Genomic DNA, 19,171 nt, shown 5'->3' with positions numbered 1-19,171 from the left:
TCAGTTTCGTTCAGTCACTCAGTTGTGTCCAACTCTTTGTTTTTTTTTTTTTTTTTTTGGCATCTTCACATGGGTAATGTTCACTTTATTTTTTTTTTACATTAATTCAAAGTATATATTTTTTTTAATTTTAAAATCTTTAATTCTTACATGCATTCCCAAACATGAACCCTCCTCCCACCTCCCTCCCCACAACATCTCTCTTCCAACCCCATGAAATGCAGCACACCAGGCCTCCCTGTCCATCACCAACTGCCGGAGTCTACCCAAACCCATGTCCAATGAGTCAGTGATGCCATCCAACCATCTCATCCTCTGTTGTCCCCGTCTCCTCCTGCCCTCAATCTTTCCCAGCTTCAGAGTGTTTTCCAATGAGTCAGCTCTTCCCATCGGGTGGCCAAAGTATTGGCGTTTCAGTTTCAGCATTGGTCCTTCCAATGAACACCAGGACTGATCCCCTTTAGGATGGACTGGTTGGATCTCCTTGCAGTCCAAGGGACTCTCAAGAGTCTTCTCCAACACCACAGTTCAAAAGCATCAATTCTTTGGCACTCAGCTTTCTTTATAGTCCAACGTTCACATCCATACATGACCCCTGAAAAACCATACCCTTGAGTAGATGGATGTTTGTTGACAAAGTAATGTCTCTGCTTTTTAATATGCTGTCTAGGTTGGTCATAACGTTCCTTCCAAGGAGTAAGCGTCTTATAATTTCATGGCTGCAGTCACCATCTGCAGTGATTTTGGAGCCCCCAAAAATAAAGTCAGCCACTGTTTCTGCATCTATTTGCCATGAAGTGATGGGACCGGATGCCATGATCTTTGTTTTCTGAATGTTGAGCTTTAAACCAACCTTTTCACTTTCCTCTTTCACTTTCATCAAGAGGCTTTTTAGTTCTTCTTCACTTTCTGCCATAAGGGTGGTATCATCTGCATATCTGAGGTTATTGGTATTTCTTCCAGCAGTCTTGATTCCAACTTGTGCTTCATCCAGCCCAGCGTTTCTCATGATATACTCTGCATATAAGTTAAATAAGCAAGGTGACAATATACAGCCTTGACGTACTCCTTTCCCTCTTTGGAACCATTTGTAGGGAACAAGGTATAAGGAAGGTTGAGAAGTGCTTGCAAACGAGACTCTCAACCAGGGCTGAACATTCTTGCAAACAAGATATTCAGCTAAGAATCCTCTGTTTGTTCCCGTGGGAAAAGAACATTTCTTGCACACAAGGATGTTTCTCTGATTCCTCAAAAGGAACAGACCCAGGGACAAAACGGATTCTAAGTTGATAAGGAAGTTCCCCAAAACAAAGTCTTAGCTGCTGTAAATAAGTCAAGGTAAAGGTTATCTCGCCCTGCGCCTGCGCACTGTATAGTCGCTGAATTATGGTGTTTGGCAACTTGCCCTGTAGATTGTTGTGCAAGGGATATAAAATAAAGCAGCTGTAAGAAGCGAGTGTTAAAATACAAAGATTCAAACCACTCTGCAGTGTTGGTGTTTCATTCCGTCGCCAGCATCTGGCGCCCAGCGTGGGGCACGAAGGAACCGAAAGGGTGAGCACCCCGGGGCAAAATGCTGAAAGGGGAACTTTCGGGGAAATAGAGAAAAAGAGAAGAGAAAAAAAAATCTGAAAGGGTGAGCACCCCGGAGCGAAACGCTGAAAGGGGGACTGTCGAGAAAAAGAAAATGACGGGAATTCCCCGTCTTTAAAGTCACAATATATGGAGCTGGTTAAGGGGCTCCTGCATTCTATAGGAATTAAAACGTCTGCTCACCGCTTGAGTGAGTTGTTCTGCCTTATAGAGCAGCATTGCTATTGGTTTCAATATCAAACAGAAGTACAGCTGAATTTGAAGGAATGGAAAGTGGTGCAGGAGTTAAGAAGGCAGCATCAAAAAGGAAATGTGATTCCTTTAAGGCTGTGGACTCTATGTAGCGCTATAACGCAGGCTTTAAAATTAATGGCTGCTGACAGTGAGGCCACCTCATGTTATCTTGAGGAGAGGGCTTCACCTCGGCCTCCGCCCAAACCTCCGGATGATAGTATAAATTCATCCACTGAGACAGATAGAGATGTGAGTTCTGGGGAGGATTCAAATTCTGTAGAGGCAATGACTACTGCCTTTCGGAAGGTTTTATCAAATAAAAAACAAACTTCCAAGGCTGTTAACCCTTCTGCACCACCTTATGCATCCCTATTTCCAGTAGCTGCCGACAAGGCTGAGGTAGGAAGAGAGAGTCAATGGTTTTGGAAGTACGGGACAAAGTATATTTTGGGAAATGCTTATTAATGACTCTCATCCTTTAATGTCACTGATTATTGAAGATAAACAGTTTGAAGGATTAGTGGATACAGGAGCAGGTGTTTCGGTTATTTCTCTCCAGCAGTGGCCTAATGATTGGAAAAAAGAAAAAATTCCTCTTGTTTTAACAGGCTTAGGATCTATAGCAGATGTGTGGAAAAGCGCTCAACCTTTGTCGTGCCAATTGTCTAATGGAAAGAAAGTATTTATTTCTTTTTACATTGTTAATATACCTATTACTATCTGGAGAAGGGATCTTTTATTTTCTTTAGGAACAACGCTCACCATCTTGTCGGAAAACTTGTAGCCACTGCTCAGATTCCTCGAGCTCTCCCATTGAAATGGTTAACTGATGTCCCTAAATGGGTTGAGCAGTGGCCGCTTCCAAAAGTGAAGCTCGAGGCTTTAGAACAATTAGTAGAAGAACAGCTTCAATCTGGCCATATTGAATCTTCCACGTCTCCTTGGAATTCTCCTGTTTTTGTCATTAAGAAAAAATCTGGTAAATGGAAAATGTTGACTGATTTAAGGGAAGTTAACAAATGTATAGAACCTATGGGAGCTTTGCAATTAGGTCTCCCTTCTCCTGCTTTGATTCCACAGAATTGGTCTTTGATGGTTTTAGATTTGAAGGATTGTTTTTTTTAATATTCCTTTGCAAATAAAAGATAGAAATAAATTTGCTTTTACTATTCCAGTGTATAATCATGGGCAGTGTCAGGTAACCTTACTATATGGATGGGAAATTTTACTTTAAATATTAATGATCCTAAGGGGCCATTTCAAGTTCACTTGCATATTAATAAATCTTACTCTGCTATAGCATGTGTAAAATTTCCTTATTCTTTACTGTATGGGCAATGGATTTGGAATGAAATTCTGGGAGTTATATCATGTTCTGATTGTAACTTGACTCAATGTATAAATCGTTCCTGGTGGGAAAATGTTGAAAACAAGATGGTCCATTCCAGTAATTACTCTTTGGTCATTGTGAAAGCCTGGACTGAACTTTGGTTGCCTGTTAATCTTACTCAACCTTGGTCGGACTCTTTTGCTGTCACTCATCTTGTGAATGCTGTACAAACTCTTCTCCATCGATCTCGAAGAATGCTTGGCATTGTCATCGCATCAGTTCTCACCGTGGCTTCAGTAACAGCAACAGCAATGGTAGCAGGTCTTGCTTTGCATCAGGGCATACAGACTGCTGATTTTGTCAGGGAGTGGCATAAAGATGCTCATTTATTGTGGCAACAACAGCATGATTTGGATGTTCAATTGGCTACTGATGTATTGAATTTACAACACACTGTTTCCTGGTTAGGAGATCAAGTGACTGTGTTAGCTACAAAGAGTGTGTTAAAATGTGATTGGAACTCATCTCACCTATGTGTAACCCCTGTTCCCTTTAATATGAGTGAAGGTTGGGAAAAGGTGAAAAGGTCTTTAGTGGGACACCAGAATTTAACTGCTGAAATCATGGAACTGGAACAAACTATACTGTCAACTTTTAGTAAGACGCTGCCTGATATTCTTGGTTCTGATATACTGAAGAGTTTTCAAAAAAGATTAGATAACCTTAATCCTTTAGGACTATATCTACATTGTTAACAACATCCTTTGTAAATACTTTGTTAATTGTTGCTTTATGTTTTATTGCTTTTATAGTCTACCGGCGCTGACAAAAAGGGAAACAACTGAGAGAAGAAGCTTTGCGTATTCAAGCGCTTATTCAGCACCTACAAGAAAAGAAAGGGGGAGATGTAGGGAACAAGGTATAAGGAAGGTTGAGAAGTGCTTGCAAACGAGACTCTCAACCAGGGCTGAACATTCTTGCAAACAAGATGTTCAGCTAAGAATCCTCTGTTTGTTCCCGTGGGAAAAGAACATTTCTTGCACACAAGGATGTTTCTCTGATTCCTCAAAAGGAACAGACCCAGGGACAAAACGGATTCTAAGTTGATAAGGAAGTTCCCCAAAACAAAGTCTTAGCTGCTGTAAATAAGTCAAGGTAAAGGTTATCTCGCCCTGCGCCTGTGTACTGTATAGTCGCTGAATTATGGTGTTTGGCAACTTGCCCTGTAGATTGTTGTGCAAGGGATATAAAATAAAGCAGCTGTAAGAAGCGAGTGTTAAAATACAAAGATTCAAACCACTCTGCAGTGTTGGTGTTTCATTCCGTCGCCAGCACCATTCTGTTGTTCCATGTCCAGTTCTAACTGTTGCTTCCTGACCTGCATACAGGTTTCTCAAGAGGCATGTCAGGTGGTCTGGTGTTCCCATCTCTTTCAGAATTTTCCACAGTTTATTGTGATCCACACAGTCAAAGGTTTTGGCATAGTCAATAAAACAGAAATAGATGTTTTTCTAGAACTGTCTTGTGTTTTCGATGATCCAGCGGATGTTGGCCATTTGATCTCTGGTTCCTCTGCCTTTTCTAAATCCAGCTTGAACATCTGGAAATTCACGGTTCATGTATTGCTGAAGCCTGGCTTGGAGAATTTTGAGCATCACTTTACTAGCATGTGAGATGAGTGCAACTGTGTGATAGCTTGAGCATTCTTTGGCATTGCCTTTCTTTGGGATTGGAATGAACACTGACATTTTCCAGTCCTGTGGTCACTGCTGAATTTTCCAAATTTGCTGGCATATTGAGTGCAGCACTTTCACAGCACCATCTTTCAGGATTTGAAATAGCTTTACTGGAATTCCATCACCTCCACTAGCTTTGTTCGTAGTGATGCTTCCTAAGGTCCACTTGACTTCACATTCCAGGATGTCTGGCGGTAGGTGAGTGTGAGTGATCACACCATCATGATTATCTGGGTCATGAAGATCTTTTCTGTACAGTTCTTCTGTGTATTCTTGACACCTCTTCTTAATATCTTCTGCTTCTGTTAGGTTCATACCATTTCTGTCGTTTATTGAGCCCATCTTTGCATGAAATGTTCCCTTGATATCTCTAATTTCCTTGAAGATATCTCTAGTCTTTCCCATTCTATTGTTTTCCTTGATTTCTTTGCATTGATTGCTGAGGAAGGCTTTCTTATTTTTCTTTGCTATTCTCTGGAACTCTGCATTCAAATGGGTATATCTTTCCTTTTCTCTTTTGCTTTTTGCTTCTCTTCTTTTCACAGCTATTTGTAAGGCCTCCTCAGACAGCCACTCTTCTTTTTTGCATTTCTTTTTCTTGGGGATGGTCTTGATTCCTGTCTCCTGTACAATGTCATGAACCTCCGTCCATAGTTCGTCAGGCACTCTGTCTATCTGATAAATCTATTTCTCACTTCTACTATATAGTCATAAGTGATTTGATTTAGGTCATACCTGAATGGTCTAGTGGTTTTCCCCACTTTCTTCAATTTAAGTCTGAATTTGGCAATAAGGATTTCAAGATCTGAGCCACAGTCAGCTCCTGGTCTTGTTTTTGCTGACTATATGGAGCTCCTCCATCTTTGGCTACAAAGAATATAATCAATCTGATTTTGGTGTTGACCATCTGGTGATGTCCATGTGTAGAGTCTTCTCTGTGTTGTTGGATGAGGGTGTCTGCTATGACCAGTGTGTTCTTGGCAAAACTCTATTAGCCTTTGCCCTGCTTCATTCCGTATTCCAAGGCCAAACTTGCCGGTTACTCCGGGTGTTTCTCGACTTCCTACTTTTACATAACAGCCCGATATAATGAAAAGGATATCTTTTTTGGGTGTTAGTTCTAGAAGGTCTTGTAGGTCTTCATAGAACCATTCAACTTCAGCTTCTTCGGCATTACTGGTTGGGGCATAGACTTGGATTACTGTGATATTGAATGGTTTGCCTTGGAAACGAACAGAGATCATTCTGTCGTTTTTGAGATTGCATCCAAGTACTGCATATCAGACTCTTGTTGACTATGATGGCTACTCCATTTCTGCTAAGGGATTCCTGCTCACACTAGTAAATGTAATGGTCATCTGAGTTAAATTCACCTATTCCAGTCCATCTTATTTCACTGATTCCTAGAATGTTGACGTTCACTCTTGCCATCTCCTGTTTGACCACTTCCAATTTTCTTTGTTCATGGACCTAACATTCCAGGTTGCTATGCAATATTGCTCTTTACAGCATCGAACCTTGCTTCTATCACCAGTCCATCCACAACTGGGTGTTGTTTTTGCTTAACTCCATCCCTTCATTCTTTCTGGAGTTATTTCTCCACTGATCTCCAGTAGCATATTGGGCACCTACCAACGTGGGGAGTTCATCTTTCAGTGTCCTATCTTTTTGCCTTTTCATACTGTTCATGGGGTTCTGAATACTGAAGTGGTTTGTCATTCCCTTCTCCAGTGGACCACATTCTGTCAGACCTCTCCATCATGACCCGTCCTTCTTGGGTGGCCCCACACAGCATGGCTTAGTTTCATTGAGTTAGACAAGGCTGTGGTCCATGTGATCAGATTGGCTAGTTGTCTGTGATTGTGGTTTCAGTCTGTCTGTCCTCTGATGCCTTCTCTCAGCACCTACCATCTTACTTGGGTTTCTCCTCCCTTGGACGTGTTGTATCTCATCACAGATACTCCAGCAAAGTGCAGCCACTGCTCCTTACTTTGGACGTGGGGTAGCTCCTCTCAGCGGCCGCCCCTGACTTTGGACATGGCGTATCCTTGCTGCCAGCTGTTATGATCCCTTGTATTTCTATTGTGTCCACTGTAATTTCTCTTCTTTCATTTCTGATTTTACTTATTTAGGCTCTTTTTTTTTTTTTTCTTGATGAGTCTGGTTTATCATCTTTACAAAGAACCAGCTCTTAGTCTCATTAATTGTTTTCATTGTTTTTCTAGTCTTCATTTCATTTACTTCTGCTCTGATGTTTATTATTTCTTTCTTTAACTTTGAGTTTTGCTTGCCCTTTTGCTAGTTCCTTAGACTTCCCTGGTGGCTCAGACGGTACAGCATCTGCCTACAATGCGGGAGACCCAGGTTCAATCCCTGGGTTGGGAAGATTTCCTGGAGAAGGAAATGGCAACCCACTCCAGTATTCTTGCCTGGAAAATCCCATGGTAGGCTACAGTCCATGGGGTTGCAAAGAGTCAGACACAACTGAGTAACTTCACTTTCACTTAGATATTTTAGATTGTTTGAGATTTTTCCTGTTTCGTGAGGCAGGCTTATATCACTATACAATTCCCTCTTGAAACTGTTTTCACTGTGTCCCATAGATTCTGGATCATTCTTTTTCCATTTTTAAATTTCCTCTCTTTTTTTCACCGACCCATTGGTTGTTTAGTGGCATATTGTTTAGCCTCTACACATTCTTTTTTTTTTTTTCCAGTTTTTCTTGCAGTTGATTTCTAGTCTTATAGTACTGTGGTCAGAAATGGTACTTGATATGATTTCAATCTTCTTAAACTTACTGAGACTTGTTTGGTGGCATAGCATGTGATCTATCCTGGATAATGTTCCATGTACACTTGAAAAAATGTGTATGCAGTTGCCATATATGTATATATGTGTGTGTGTGTGTGTGTGTACACATACATATGCTAATATATAGTCCTCTGGTCTTGAGTATAGTTTAAGGCCAGTGTTTCTTTATTGATTTTCTGGCTGGCTGATCTGTCCATTGATGTAACTGGGGTGTTTAAAGTCCTCTATTATTGTGTTACTGTCAGTTTCTCTCTATATATGTTAATATTTATGTATTTAGGTGCTCCTCTATTGGAGCATGTGTATGTGGACTCAGTCACTCAGTTGTCGCTAGACTACTCCATCTGTGGGATTTTCCAGGCAAAAATACTGGAGCAGGTTGCTATTTCCTATTCCAGGGATCTTCCCAACCCAGGGATCAAACCAATGTCTCTTGTGTCTCCTGCATTGGCAGGTAGATTCTTTACCACCAGTGCCACCTGGGAACTCCTGTATATTTACAATTCTTCTGTCTTCTTCTTGGATTGATCACTTGATCATTACATAATATCTCCTTTGTCTCTTCTTACAGTTTTAAAACTGATTTTGTCTGATAAAAGTCTTGCTACTCCAGCCTTTTTTTTTTTTCATTTCATTTGCACAAATACTTGTTTCCACCCTCTCAGTGGCAGTCTGTGTGAGTGTGTTTAGATATGAAATGAAACTCTTGTAGACAGGACATATATTGGTCTTATTTTTTTAATCCATTCAGCCACATTGTGTCCTTTGATTGGAGCATCTAGTCCACTTACATTTAATTACTTTTTAAAAATTAATTTTTTAATTGAAAGATAATTGCTTTACAGGATTCTGTTGTTTTCTGTAAAACATAAACAAGAATCAGCCATAGGTATACATATGTCCCCTCACTCTTGAACCTCCCTCCCATCTCCCTCCCCATCCAATCCTTCTAGATTGCTACAGAGACCCTGTTTGAGATCCCTGAGTCAAACAGCAAGTTTCCATTGGCTATCTATTTTACATATGGTATTAGAAGTTTCCATGTTACTCTTTTTTTTTTTTCATACATCTCCCTCCTCCCCTCCGCCTCTGTCCATAAGTCTGTTTTCTATGCCTGTTTCTCCACTGCCACGCTGCAACTAAATTCATCAGTACTATCTTTCCAGATTCCATATGCATGTGTTAGTATATGACATTTATCTTTCTCTTTCTGATGTACTTCGCTCTGTACAGTGGGCTCTAGGTCTGTCCATCTCATTAAAACTGATTCAAATGCATTCTTTTCTTTGGCTGAGTAATATTCCATTGTATATATATATACCACAGCTTCTTTATCCACTCATCTGTCAACAGACATCTAGGTTGCTTCCATGTTCTAGCTATTGTAAATAGTGCTGCAATGAACACTGGGGTACACGTGTCTTTCAGTTTTGGTTTCCTCAGGGTATATGCCTAGGAGTGGGATTGCTGGGTCATGCAGTGGTTTTATTGCTAGTTTTTAAAGGAATCTCCATACTGTCTTCCATAGCGGCTGCATCAATTTACATTCCCACCAGCAATGCAAGGGGGTTCCCTTTTCTCCACACCCTCTCCAGCATTTATTGTTTGTAGACTTTTTGATGATGGCCATTCTGACTGGTGTGAGGTGGAATCTTGTTATAGTTTTGATTTGCATTTCTCTAATAATGAGCGATGTTGAGCATCCTTACATGTGTTTGTTAGCCATCTGTATGTCTTCTTTGGAGAAAAGTCAGTTTAGGTCTTTTCCCCACCTTTTATCATTGCAGAGTTGACTATTGTGGGCATGCTCATAGGAAAGGCTGGTACCCAGCACAGTTGGCTGTCAAGCCCTGCTTCATTGGCTGCTGGTCCACAGGTAGGAAGGGCCAGGTCTCAGTACAGCTGACTATGCAGAGTCCTAAAGGGTCCTGCAGCTGGTGTGAGCCTGTAGGTAGGCAGGCCTGGGTATCAAGAAGTCTGGCTGCAGGATCTGGGGTGGTGGGAGAGGCCGGGTTCTGAGGCACTAGCTGCAGGGCCTAGAGGGTCCCCTGGTTGGTGCCAGCCCACTGGTGTACAGGTAAGCCCCCAGTGCTAATAGGTTAGAGAAGGGCTCCAAAATAGTGCTTGGCAATATATTAATATTGTGATAGAATATATATATATTGTCCTTGTGATAGAATGAGCTTCCCCAAATGGCTGCTACCAGTGTCTATGTACCTAGCAGGAGTCCCAATTGCCTCTGCCTCTCCAGGAGGCTCTCTAAGATCAGCAACTGGATCTAATCCAGGATCCTTTCAAATCACTGCCCCTGTACTGGGATTTGGAGTATATGAGATTTTATACTCATATAAAATGCACCATTTAAGAGCAGGATCTGTTTCCTATATCTCTCTGGCTCTCCTATATGCAAGCCCTGCTTATCTTCAAAACAAAATGTTCTAAGGGGACCATCTTCCTGGTGCTGGGAAACCTGGTATGGGGCTCAGGGTCTTCATTTTTTCTAAGTCTAAAAACAAGTTTTATTTGAAAAAAAAATTTTGAATAAGACTATAAGGTAAAATATCTACCAAAACAAATTTGCATACTCTTTAAAGACAACAAAATCTAGACATTCAACAGTATAATACTCACAATATCTAACATCCAATATAAAATTACCAGATTTGCAAAGATGCAGGAAAATCTGACCCAAACCAGAAGAAAATTCAGTCAGTAGAAACAGCCATAAATTCTATAGACAATGTAATTAGAAGACAGTTATTTCAAAACAGCTATGGTAGAAATAAAAATAGCTAATATACCTAAAGAATGCATTAACATAAAGAGGAGAGAGATGAAAGATACAAAAGTAACCAAATGAAACTTCTAAAGCCAAAAAACTCTGAAATAAGAAATTTACTGAATGAGGTTTCAGTTCAGTTGCTCAGTTGTGTCTGACCCTTTGCAACCCCATGGAATGCAGCACGCCAGGCCTCCCTGTCCATCACCAACTCCCTGAGTTTACTCAAACTCACATCCATTGAGTCAGTGATGCCATACAACCATCTCAGCCTCTGTCATCCCCTTCTCCTCCCACCTTCAATCTTTCCCATCATTATGGTCTTTTCAAATGAGTCAGCTCTTCACATCAGGTGGACAAAGTATTGGAGTTTCAGCTTCAGCATCAGTCCTTCCAATGAATATTCAGGACTGAGTTCCTTTAGGATGGACTGGTTGGATCTCCTTGCAGTCCAAGGGACTCTCAAGAGTCTTCTCCAATACCACAGTTCAAAAGCATCAATTCTTCGGCGCTCAGTTTTCTTTATAGTTCAACTCTCACATACATACATGACTACTGGAAAAACCATAGCCTTGAATAGATGGACCTTTGTTGGAAAAGCAATGTCTCTGATTTTTAATATGCTGTCTAGGTTGGTCATAGCTTTTCTTCCAAGGAGTAAGCATCTTTTAATTTCATGGCTGCAGTCACCATCTGCAGTGATTTTGGAGCCCAAAAAATAAACTCTGTCACTGTTTCCCCATCTAATTTGCCATGAAGTGACGGGACCAGGTGCCATGGTCTTAGTTTTCTGAATGTTGAGCTTTAAGCCAAATTTTCACTCTTCTCTTTCACTTTCATCAAGAGGCTGTTTAGTTCTTCTTCACTTTCTGCCATAAGGGTGGTGTCAACTGCATATCTGAGGTTATTGATATTTCTCCCAGAAATCTTGATTCCAGCATGTGCTTCATCCAGCCCAGGATTTTTCATGATGTACTCTGCATATAAGTTAAATAAGCAGGGTGACAATATACAGCCTTGACATATTCCTTTCCTGATTCGGAACCAGTCTGTTGTTCCATGTCCAGTTCTGACTGTTGCTTCCTGACCTGAATACAGATTTCTCATACATATTCCCATCTCTTGAAGAATTTTCCACAGTTTGTTGTGATCCACACAGTCAAAGGCTTTGGCATAGTCAATAAAGCAGAAATAGATGTTTTTCTGGAACTCTCTTGCTTTCTCAATAGTCTAGCGGATGTTGGCAATTTGATCTCTGGTTCCTCTGCCTTTTCTAAAACCAGCTTGAGCATCTGGAAGTTCACGGTTCACGCTTGGAGAATTTTGAGCATTACTTTACTAGCATGTGAGATGAGTGCAATTAAGATACACTATATAATTTGAATAAAGGTAAGAATATTTACAGACTCATAACTAGAAATATGTACCAGAAAACATATAACAATAAACAAAGGGAGAAGTTGGTAAAAGGGTATAAGCTTTCAGTTATAAGAGGAATAAGGTCCAAGAATTCAAGTATAACATGGTGACTATAGTTGCACTGTATTATATAATTGAAATTCGCTGACAGTAAAACTTAAATGTTCTCACTACTCCCCCCAAATAAAGGTAAATATGTGAGATGATGAATATGTTAACTAATTCAAAGGGGTGGGGGTTCCTTTTACAATGAATATGTATACCAAACCATCCCCGCCATACACTTTAAACTTCTTAAAGAAAATCTCTACAATTGTGACTATCCTCCTGTTTTTGGATTGCTTCCCCTGGGTGTGACCATTCTGTGTAACCGCCCCTTCTACCTGTCACATTGTGGTTCTTTCCTTGTATCTTTAATCGTGGAAGATCTTTTCTCCATCAGCTTGTTTTCATAGATAGCTGCCCTTTAACAGTTATAATTATGATGTGCCCACAAAAGAAAGTGAATTCAGGGTCTTCCTACTCTGCATATTCTCAGAAGTTCTTCCTTATTTCTGCATTTTGACCTGAACAAGATGACCAGTTCATGAATTGGTTCCTCCTTGTCACTAAAATTATAATATCTCAGTTGGCTAAGTGATTTTCAGACTGCAACCTCTGATCAGGTATCCCATTCCTTCTGAAGAGAAGACATCAGGTGTATGTAGATAGTCATTGGCAAGCAATCATTTTAGTTAAACATCATATTCTGCTTTCTTCTGAAAGAAAATGACAATTTCTCAAAATCTGTCAGCATTAATACCTTGGACCACAATTAAATTACTGACAACAATTCTGGTTCTCAAGCTGTTATGATAGTGATGTATTCTTCGTAACTTGAATACCCCAAGTCTTTTCCTGCAAGCCAGGTTACTTGTCCATCAGTTCAGTTCAGTTCAGTTGCTCAGTAGTGTCCGACTCTTTGTGACCCCATGAAACGCAGCACGCCATATTTCCCTGTCTATCACCAACTCCCGGAGTTCACTCAAACTCATGTCCATTGAGTCGGGGATGCCATCCAGACATCTCATCCTCTGTCATCCCCTTCTCCTCCTGTCCCCAATCCCTCCCAGCATCAGTCTTTTCCAATGAGTCAAATCTTTGCATCAGGTGGCCAAAGTACTGGAGTTTCAGCCTCAGCATCATTCCTTCCAAAGAACACCCAGGATTGATCTCCTTTAGAATGGACTGGTTGGATCTCTTGCAGTCCAAGGGACTCTCAAGAGTCTTCTCCAACACCACAGTTCAAAAGCATCAATTCTTCAGTGCTAAGCTTTCTTCACAGTCCAACTCTCACATCCACACATGACTACTAGAAAAACCATAGCTTTGACTAGATGGACCTTTGTTGGCAAAGTAATGTTTCTGCTTTTGAATATACTATCTAGGTTTCTCATAACTTTTCTTCCAAGGAGTAAGAGTTTTTTGATTTCATGGCTGCAGTCACTATCTTCAGTGATTTTGGAGCCCCCCCAAAATAAAGTCTGACACTGTTTCCACTGTTTCCCCATCTATTTGCCATGAAGTGATGGGACCAGATGCCATGATCTTCGTTTTCTGAATGTTGAGCTTTAAGCCAACCTTTTCACTCTCCACTTTCACTTTCATCAAGAGGCTTTTGAGTTCCTCTTCACTTTCTGCCATAAGGGTGGTGTCATCTGCATATCTGAGGTTATTGATATTTCTCCCAGCAATCTTCATTCCAGCTTGTGTTTCTTCCAGTCCAGCGTTTCTCATGATGTATGCTGCATATAAGTTAAATAAGCAGGGTGACAATATACAGCCTTGACGTACTTCTTTTCCTATTTGGAACCAGTCTGTTGTTCCATGTCCAGTTCTGACTGTTGCTTCCTGACCTGCATACAGGTTTCTCAAGAGGCAGGTCAGGTGGTCTGGTATTCCCATCTCTTTCAGAATTTTCCACAGTTGATTGTGATCCACAGTCAAAGGCTTTGGCATAGTCAATAAAGCAGAAATAGATGTTTTTCTGGAACTCTCTTGCTTTTTCCATGATCCAGCGGACGTTGGCAATTTGATCTCTGGTTCCTCTGCCTTTTCTAAAATCAGCTTGAACATCTGGAAGTTGACAGTTCATGTATTGCTGAAGCCTGGCTTGGAGAATTTTGAGCATTACTTTACTAGTGTGTGAGATGAGTGCAATTGTGCGGTAGTTTGAGCATTCTTTGGCATTGCCTTTCTTTGGGATTGGTCACAGTCCTGTGGCCACTGCTGAGTTTTCCAAATTTGCTGGCATATTGAGTGCAGCGCTTTCACAGCACCATCTTCCAGGATTTGAAATAGTTCAACTGGAATTCCATCACCTCCACTAGCTTTATTCATAGTGATGCTTTGTAAGGCCCGCTTGACTTCACATTCCAGGATGTCTGGCTGTAGGTGAGTGTGAGTGATCACACCATCATGATTAATTGAGTTGTGAAGATCTTTTTTGTACAGTTCTTCTGGATATTCTTGACACCTCTTCTTAATATCTTCTGCTTCTATTAGGTCCATACCATTTCTGTCCTTTATCGAGCCCATCTTTGCATGAAACGTTCCCTTGGTATCTCTAATTTTCTTGAAGAGATCTCTAGCCTTTCCTATTCTATTGTTTTCCTCTATTTCTTTGCACTGATCACTGAGGAAGGCTTTTTTAAAATCTCTCCTTGCTATTCTTTGGAACTCTGCATTCAGATCCTTATATCTTTCCTTTTCTCCTTTGCTTTTTACCTCTCTTCTTTTCACAGCTATTTGTAAGCCCTCCCCAGACAGCCATTTTGCTTTTTTGCATTTCTTTTCCATGGGGATGGTCTTGATCCCTGTCTCTTGTACAGTGTCACGAACCTCCATCCATAGTTCATCAGGCACTCTGTCTATCAGATCTAGGCCCTTAAATCTATTTCTCACTTCCACTGTATAATCATAAGAGATTTGATTTAGGTCATATCCGAATGGTCTAGTGGTTTTCCTTACTTTCTTCAATTTAAGTCTGAATTTGGCAATAAGGAGCTCATGATTTGAGCCACAGTCAGCTCCTGGTCTTGTTTTTGCTGACTATATGGAGCTCCTCCATCTTTGGCTACAAAGAGTATAATCAATCTGATTTTGGTGTTGACCATCTGGTGATGCCCATGTGTAGAGTCTTCTCTTGTGTTGTTGGATGAGGGTGTTTGCTATGACCAGCACGTTCTCTTGGCAAAACTCTATTAGCCTTTGACCTGATTCATTCCAAGGCCAAATTTGCCTGTTACTCCAGGTGTTTCTTGACTTCCTACTTTTGCATTCCAGTCCCCTATAATGAAAAGGACATCTTTTTGGGGTGTTAGTTCTAGAAGGTCTTGTAGATCTTCATAGAACCGTTCAGCTTCTGCAGCGTTTCCGGTTGGGGCATAGACTTGGATTACTGTGATATTGAATGGTTTGCCTTGGAAACGAACAGAGATCATTCTGTCGTTTTTGAGATTGCATCCAAGTACTGCATTTTGGACTCTTTTGTTGACTATGATGGCTACTCCATTTCTTCTAAGGGATTCCTACCCACAGTAGTAGATACAATGGTCATCTGAGTTAAATTCACTCATTCCAGTCCATTTTAGTTCTCTGATTCCTACTTGTCCACACCTCTCCTAAAACAGACATCCAAGTAATCTTGATTTTTGATGCCCCTGATACTTAAATGAGGAATCATTTGCTCTGTGACAACCTAGAGGGGTGGGATTGGAAGGGAGATGGCAGGGGGGTTCCAGAGGGAGGGGACACATGTATACCTAATATCTATTCATGTTGATATAAGGCAAAAACCATCACAATACTGTAAAGTAATCATCCTCTAATTTTAAAAAATGTTTTTTAAAAAAAGAGGACTCATTAAGCAGACAAATTCATTACCAATGACTTGAGGCAGAAGTACAGCCCTCCTCTTCAGTTTAGGGATGTCCTAGATCTCAGGTACCCCTCTCATTCCTAGTTTCAAGCATCTGTGAAGCCATTTCCCCAGGAGCAGAAAGCAGCCTTTCAATGGAAGGAGCAGCTGGTGGGACATAATGCTATCTAGCTTCCTGGCACCATCCCCAGAGTGAAATTTCAAATCACTGGTCCTGTTTCTTTTTCCATTCCATGTCCTCCCCCAAAGGTACCTCCAACAAAAGCAAATTGCTCTAACATAGGCAAGATCTTTTCCCATTGTTAACAAAACTCACTGATAGGCTCACTAGTTCTTTCTGGCTGCCAACACAAAAACCTCAAGGCTGTAATTATATTTGGAGGAAGTTCAGCATGTCCCTGCATCCATGATTTCCTAGGTCATCCTATCAGAAAGGACATCCAGTGGCCACGTGACACAGAATGCCCTAAAACAAGGGTGCTTGCAGAGACTGCCCCAGAGGTGTGATTTTACAAAGTAAATTTGCTGTCCTTGGGTATGTTTCAGAATATCCCTTAAGTTAGAAAAGTCAATGGCCCTCATGTAAGTGGGTTAAACAGATGCTTAGAGATAGGGAAGTTAAAAATCAAAAGCACTGGGTTCAGTCTCCCTGAAGTCTATAAACCAACTACCTACATCAAAGCCCTGGCATAATTCCTCCTCTGACTGGCTAGGGTTGGGGTATGTCCTTAGCTCTAAAGCAGTGAGGGTGACTTCCCTAGCTGGGTTTGGGGAAAGGGGAAGTGTGGAAGAGTAAGCAGGAAAATCCAGAGGATGAACATAAAATCAAAGCCACAGAACTAGAAATATGAAACCCAACTAATTATTTCAAAACTTCATCTTTCCAAAGAGAAGTTACCTCAGCACCTGAGCAGAAGTAGTAGAAAGATTGCATTTAAGGAAAAAAAAATACTTGGATAAGCCAAATAAGATCTTTTTCTTCTGGAATTATTTCTCCCAAGACTTCCACACTTGTAGTCTCAGCTTTCTCTTTCAGTAAATGAGGAGAATACTACTCACTTTCTTCCTAATCTTAGGCAACTAAGATTATATGAATTCTTTAGAAGATAAATGTGGTGGGCATTAGAGAGGATTTTATTAACCAGTATTCAGTTTGTCCCTTCTTACATCAATATTTTAAAATAATGGAAATTCTGGGCCTTTGCTCTTAAATAGTAAAGGTAGTCATCATTTACTGATTCAGTCCTCACCACTCTCACAGCATATGGGACACAAGACATCTTGTCAAACATATGGTATTCCAAATGTAATAGTGCTAAATATTTAATATTCCACAATAGTGTACTGTAAATCAAATTGTGAAGAGTTGTAGGCAAACCACCAACTCCCACAACAGAATAAGTTCCACATCAGTCTTTCTAACTAACTTGATTTTTTCTTGATTAGCTTTCTATCTAAATAATTCAGTATTTTCCATGGAGAAAAAGCACATGAGCTGGTTAAAAACAAATAAACAAAAAACAAACTAAGGTTTGTCAACTAATCTCTGCTTAAGACTCTCATATCAGCATTTTGCTTTGTCTTTGGGCCCTTTTTCTAATTATCCAAGGTTCTCTTCCTCCCTCTTCTCTCCCCAAAGATCATAATAATGGCCATCCTGCCTTTGAAAGCAGTTATCATTAACATTTCTAGGTTTTAGACTTGCCAATCATGGCTGTATTTCCTCATGTAATTGCCTCACCTAGACCTAGCTAATGCATGTGTACAAGGATGCTAAGTCGCTTCAGTCATGTCTGACTCTTTGTGACCCTATGGACTGTAGCCTGCCAGGCTTCTCTGTCCATGGGATTCTCCAGGCAAGAATACTAGAGTGGGTTGCCATGCCATCCTCCAGGGGATCTTCCCAACCCAGGACCTGAACTTATGTCTCTTATGTCTCCTGCATTGGTAGGTGATTTCTTTAACACTAGCTTCATCTGGGAAGCCCAGCTAATGCATAGTAACAGTAATAATAACAATCAATAATAAAAATAGTACACGCTATGTAGTACTCCATATATATCATTTATTCAGCATTTACATATCGTATCTAATTCCCATATCAATTTCATATGTAGGTGTTGTTATCTATATTAACAATCAGAACAAAGACTCAGAGAAGCTCATAACTTGGTCAAGATCACACTTATTAACCAACAGAGATGGGATTTAATTTGCATCCATGTGATTACAAAGTCCAAGCATCTTTCTAAGCAAAAAGTCCAAGCCTCTTTCTGTGTACAAAGTTCATACAATTTTGAATAGTAACTACTCTGCAGTCCATGTGGAAGATACACTCACATTGCATCCTCAAAATCAAAAGGCAGTAACAGCTAAATTACAGGAAAATCAGAACTATTCAGTAACCCTCTAAGCAGTTTAGTGAATACATCAGAGAAAATGGTTTTGTTTTGGAGTGGCCCTTATTTTTTCCACTAATCTACTATCTGAATCTGGACACTAAAAATTAAGCTAAGCCACATCAAAATATAAAGAACAGTAAGCACATAACCCAGAAACTTCAAGTTAAAAAAATAATTGTAGATATACAGAAAAGGTGCCTCATCTTTCCCTAGTGTTAGCATCTTATATAGCCATAGAGCAATTGTCAAAATTAAGAAACTAATATTAACCCAATACTATTAACTAAGCTACAGACTTCACCTGGAGTTCACCAGTTTTTCCACTCCTACACTTTTCTCTGTTCCAGTATCCAGTCGAGGATTCCACATTATCGTAGGTGATGTAGCTCTCTACTCTGTAAGAGTTTCCCCATCTTTTCTTGTCCTTCATGACCTGAACATTCTTGAAGGGTGTGGGTGAATTGTTTTGGAGAATGTCTCTCCCTTTAGTTTGTCTGATGTTCCCTCAAGATTTGAATGAAATTATGCATTATTGCAAAGAATACCACAGAGAAAGAGTGCTCTTCTCAGTGCTTGATATCCAGGAGTCCATGATGTTGGTAAGGCTTTTTATTGCTGATGTTAATCCTGATCGCTTGGTTAAAGTGATGTCTGCCAAGAGTCTCCACTATAAAGCTTTTCTTTTTCCTCTTGTAATTAAAAAATACCAGGCTGAGAGTGGGTTGGGGGAGAGGATACCTTGAGACTGCACAAATATCTTGATTCTCCTCAAATTTTTGTCCACTAATTTTAGCATTCGTTAATGGATCTTGCCCACAGCAATTATTATTTTGGCACTCTAATAATGGCTTTTTATTTTTCTCATTCTCTCTATATTTATTAATTGGAACTGCTCTGTAAGGAAGAGCTACCACTTCTTTTATTTATCTATTAAGTTATTTATTTATA

At 40.3% G+C, this 19,171-nt stretch overlaps 1 protein-coding gene across 8 annotated transcripts in view; it reads right to left on the bottom strand.

The window, feature by feature from the left end:
• FRMD3 (FERM domain containing 3) overlaps positions 1–19,171 on the bottom strand; it is a 352,790-nt gene that overhangs the window by 164,732 nt on the left and 168,887 nt on the right. Inside the window, exon 1 of one of the 8 annotated variants that reach the window (XM_069575858.1) lies at positions 854–2,697. The exons of the other annotated variants lie outside the window; for them this stretch is intronic. Within the exon in view, the coding sequence (XP_069431959.1) occupies positions 854–1,009 (156 nt within the window). The 5' untranslated portion in view covers positions 1,010–2,697. Of the gene's footprint in view, positions 1–853; positions 2,698–19,171 lie in introns of those variants that run through there. 8 annotated transcript variants of the gene reach the window in all.

Source organism: Ovis canadensis, chromosome 2 (assembly GCF_042477335.2).
Source record: "Ovis canadensis isolate MfBH-ARS-UI-01 breed Bighorn chromosome 2, ARS-UI_OviCan_v2, whole genome shotgun sequence".
In the NCBI taxonomy this organism is placed as follows: domain Eukaryota; kingdom Metazoa; phylum Chordata; class Mammalia; order Artiodactyla; family Bovidae; genus Ovis; species Ovis canadensis.
The sequence above is the reverse complement of the archived record's forward strand: the minus strand, read 5'-3'. Positions and strand labels throughout refer to the sequence as shown.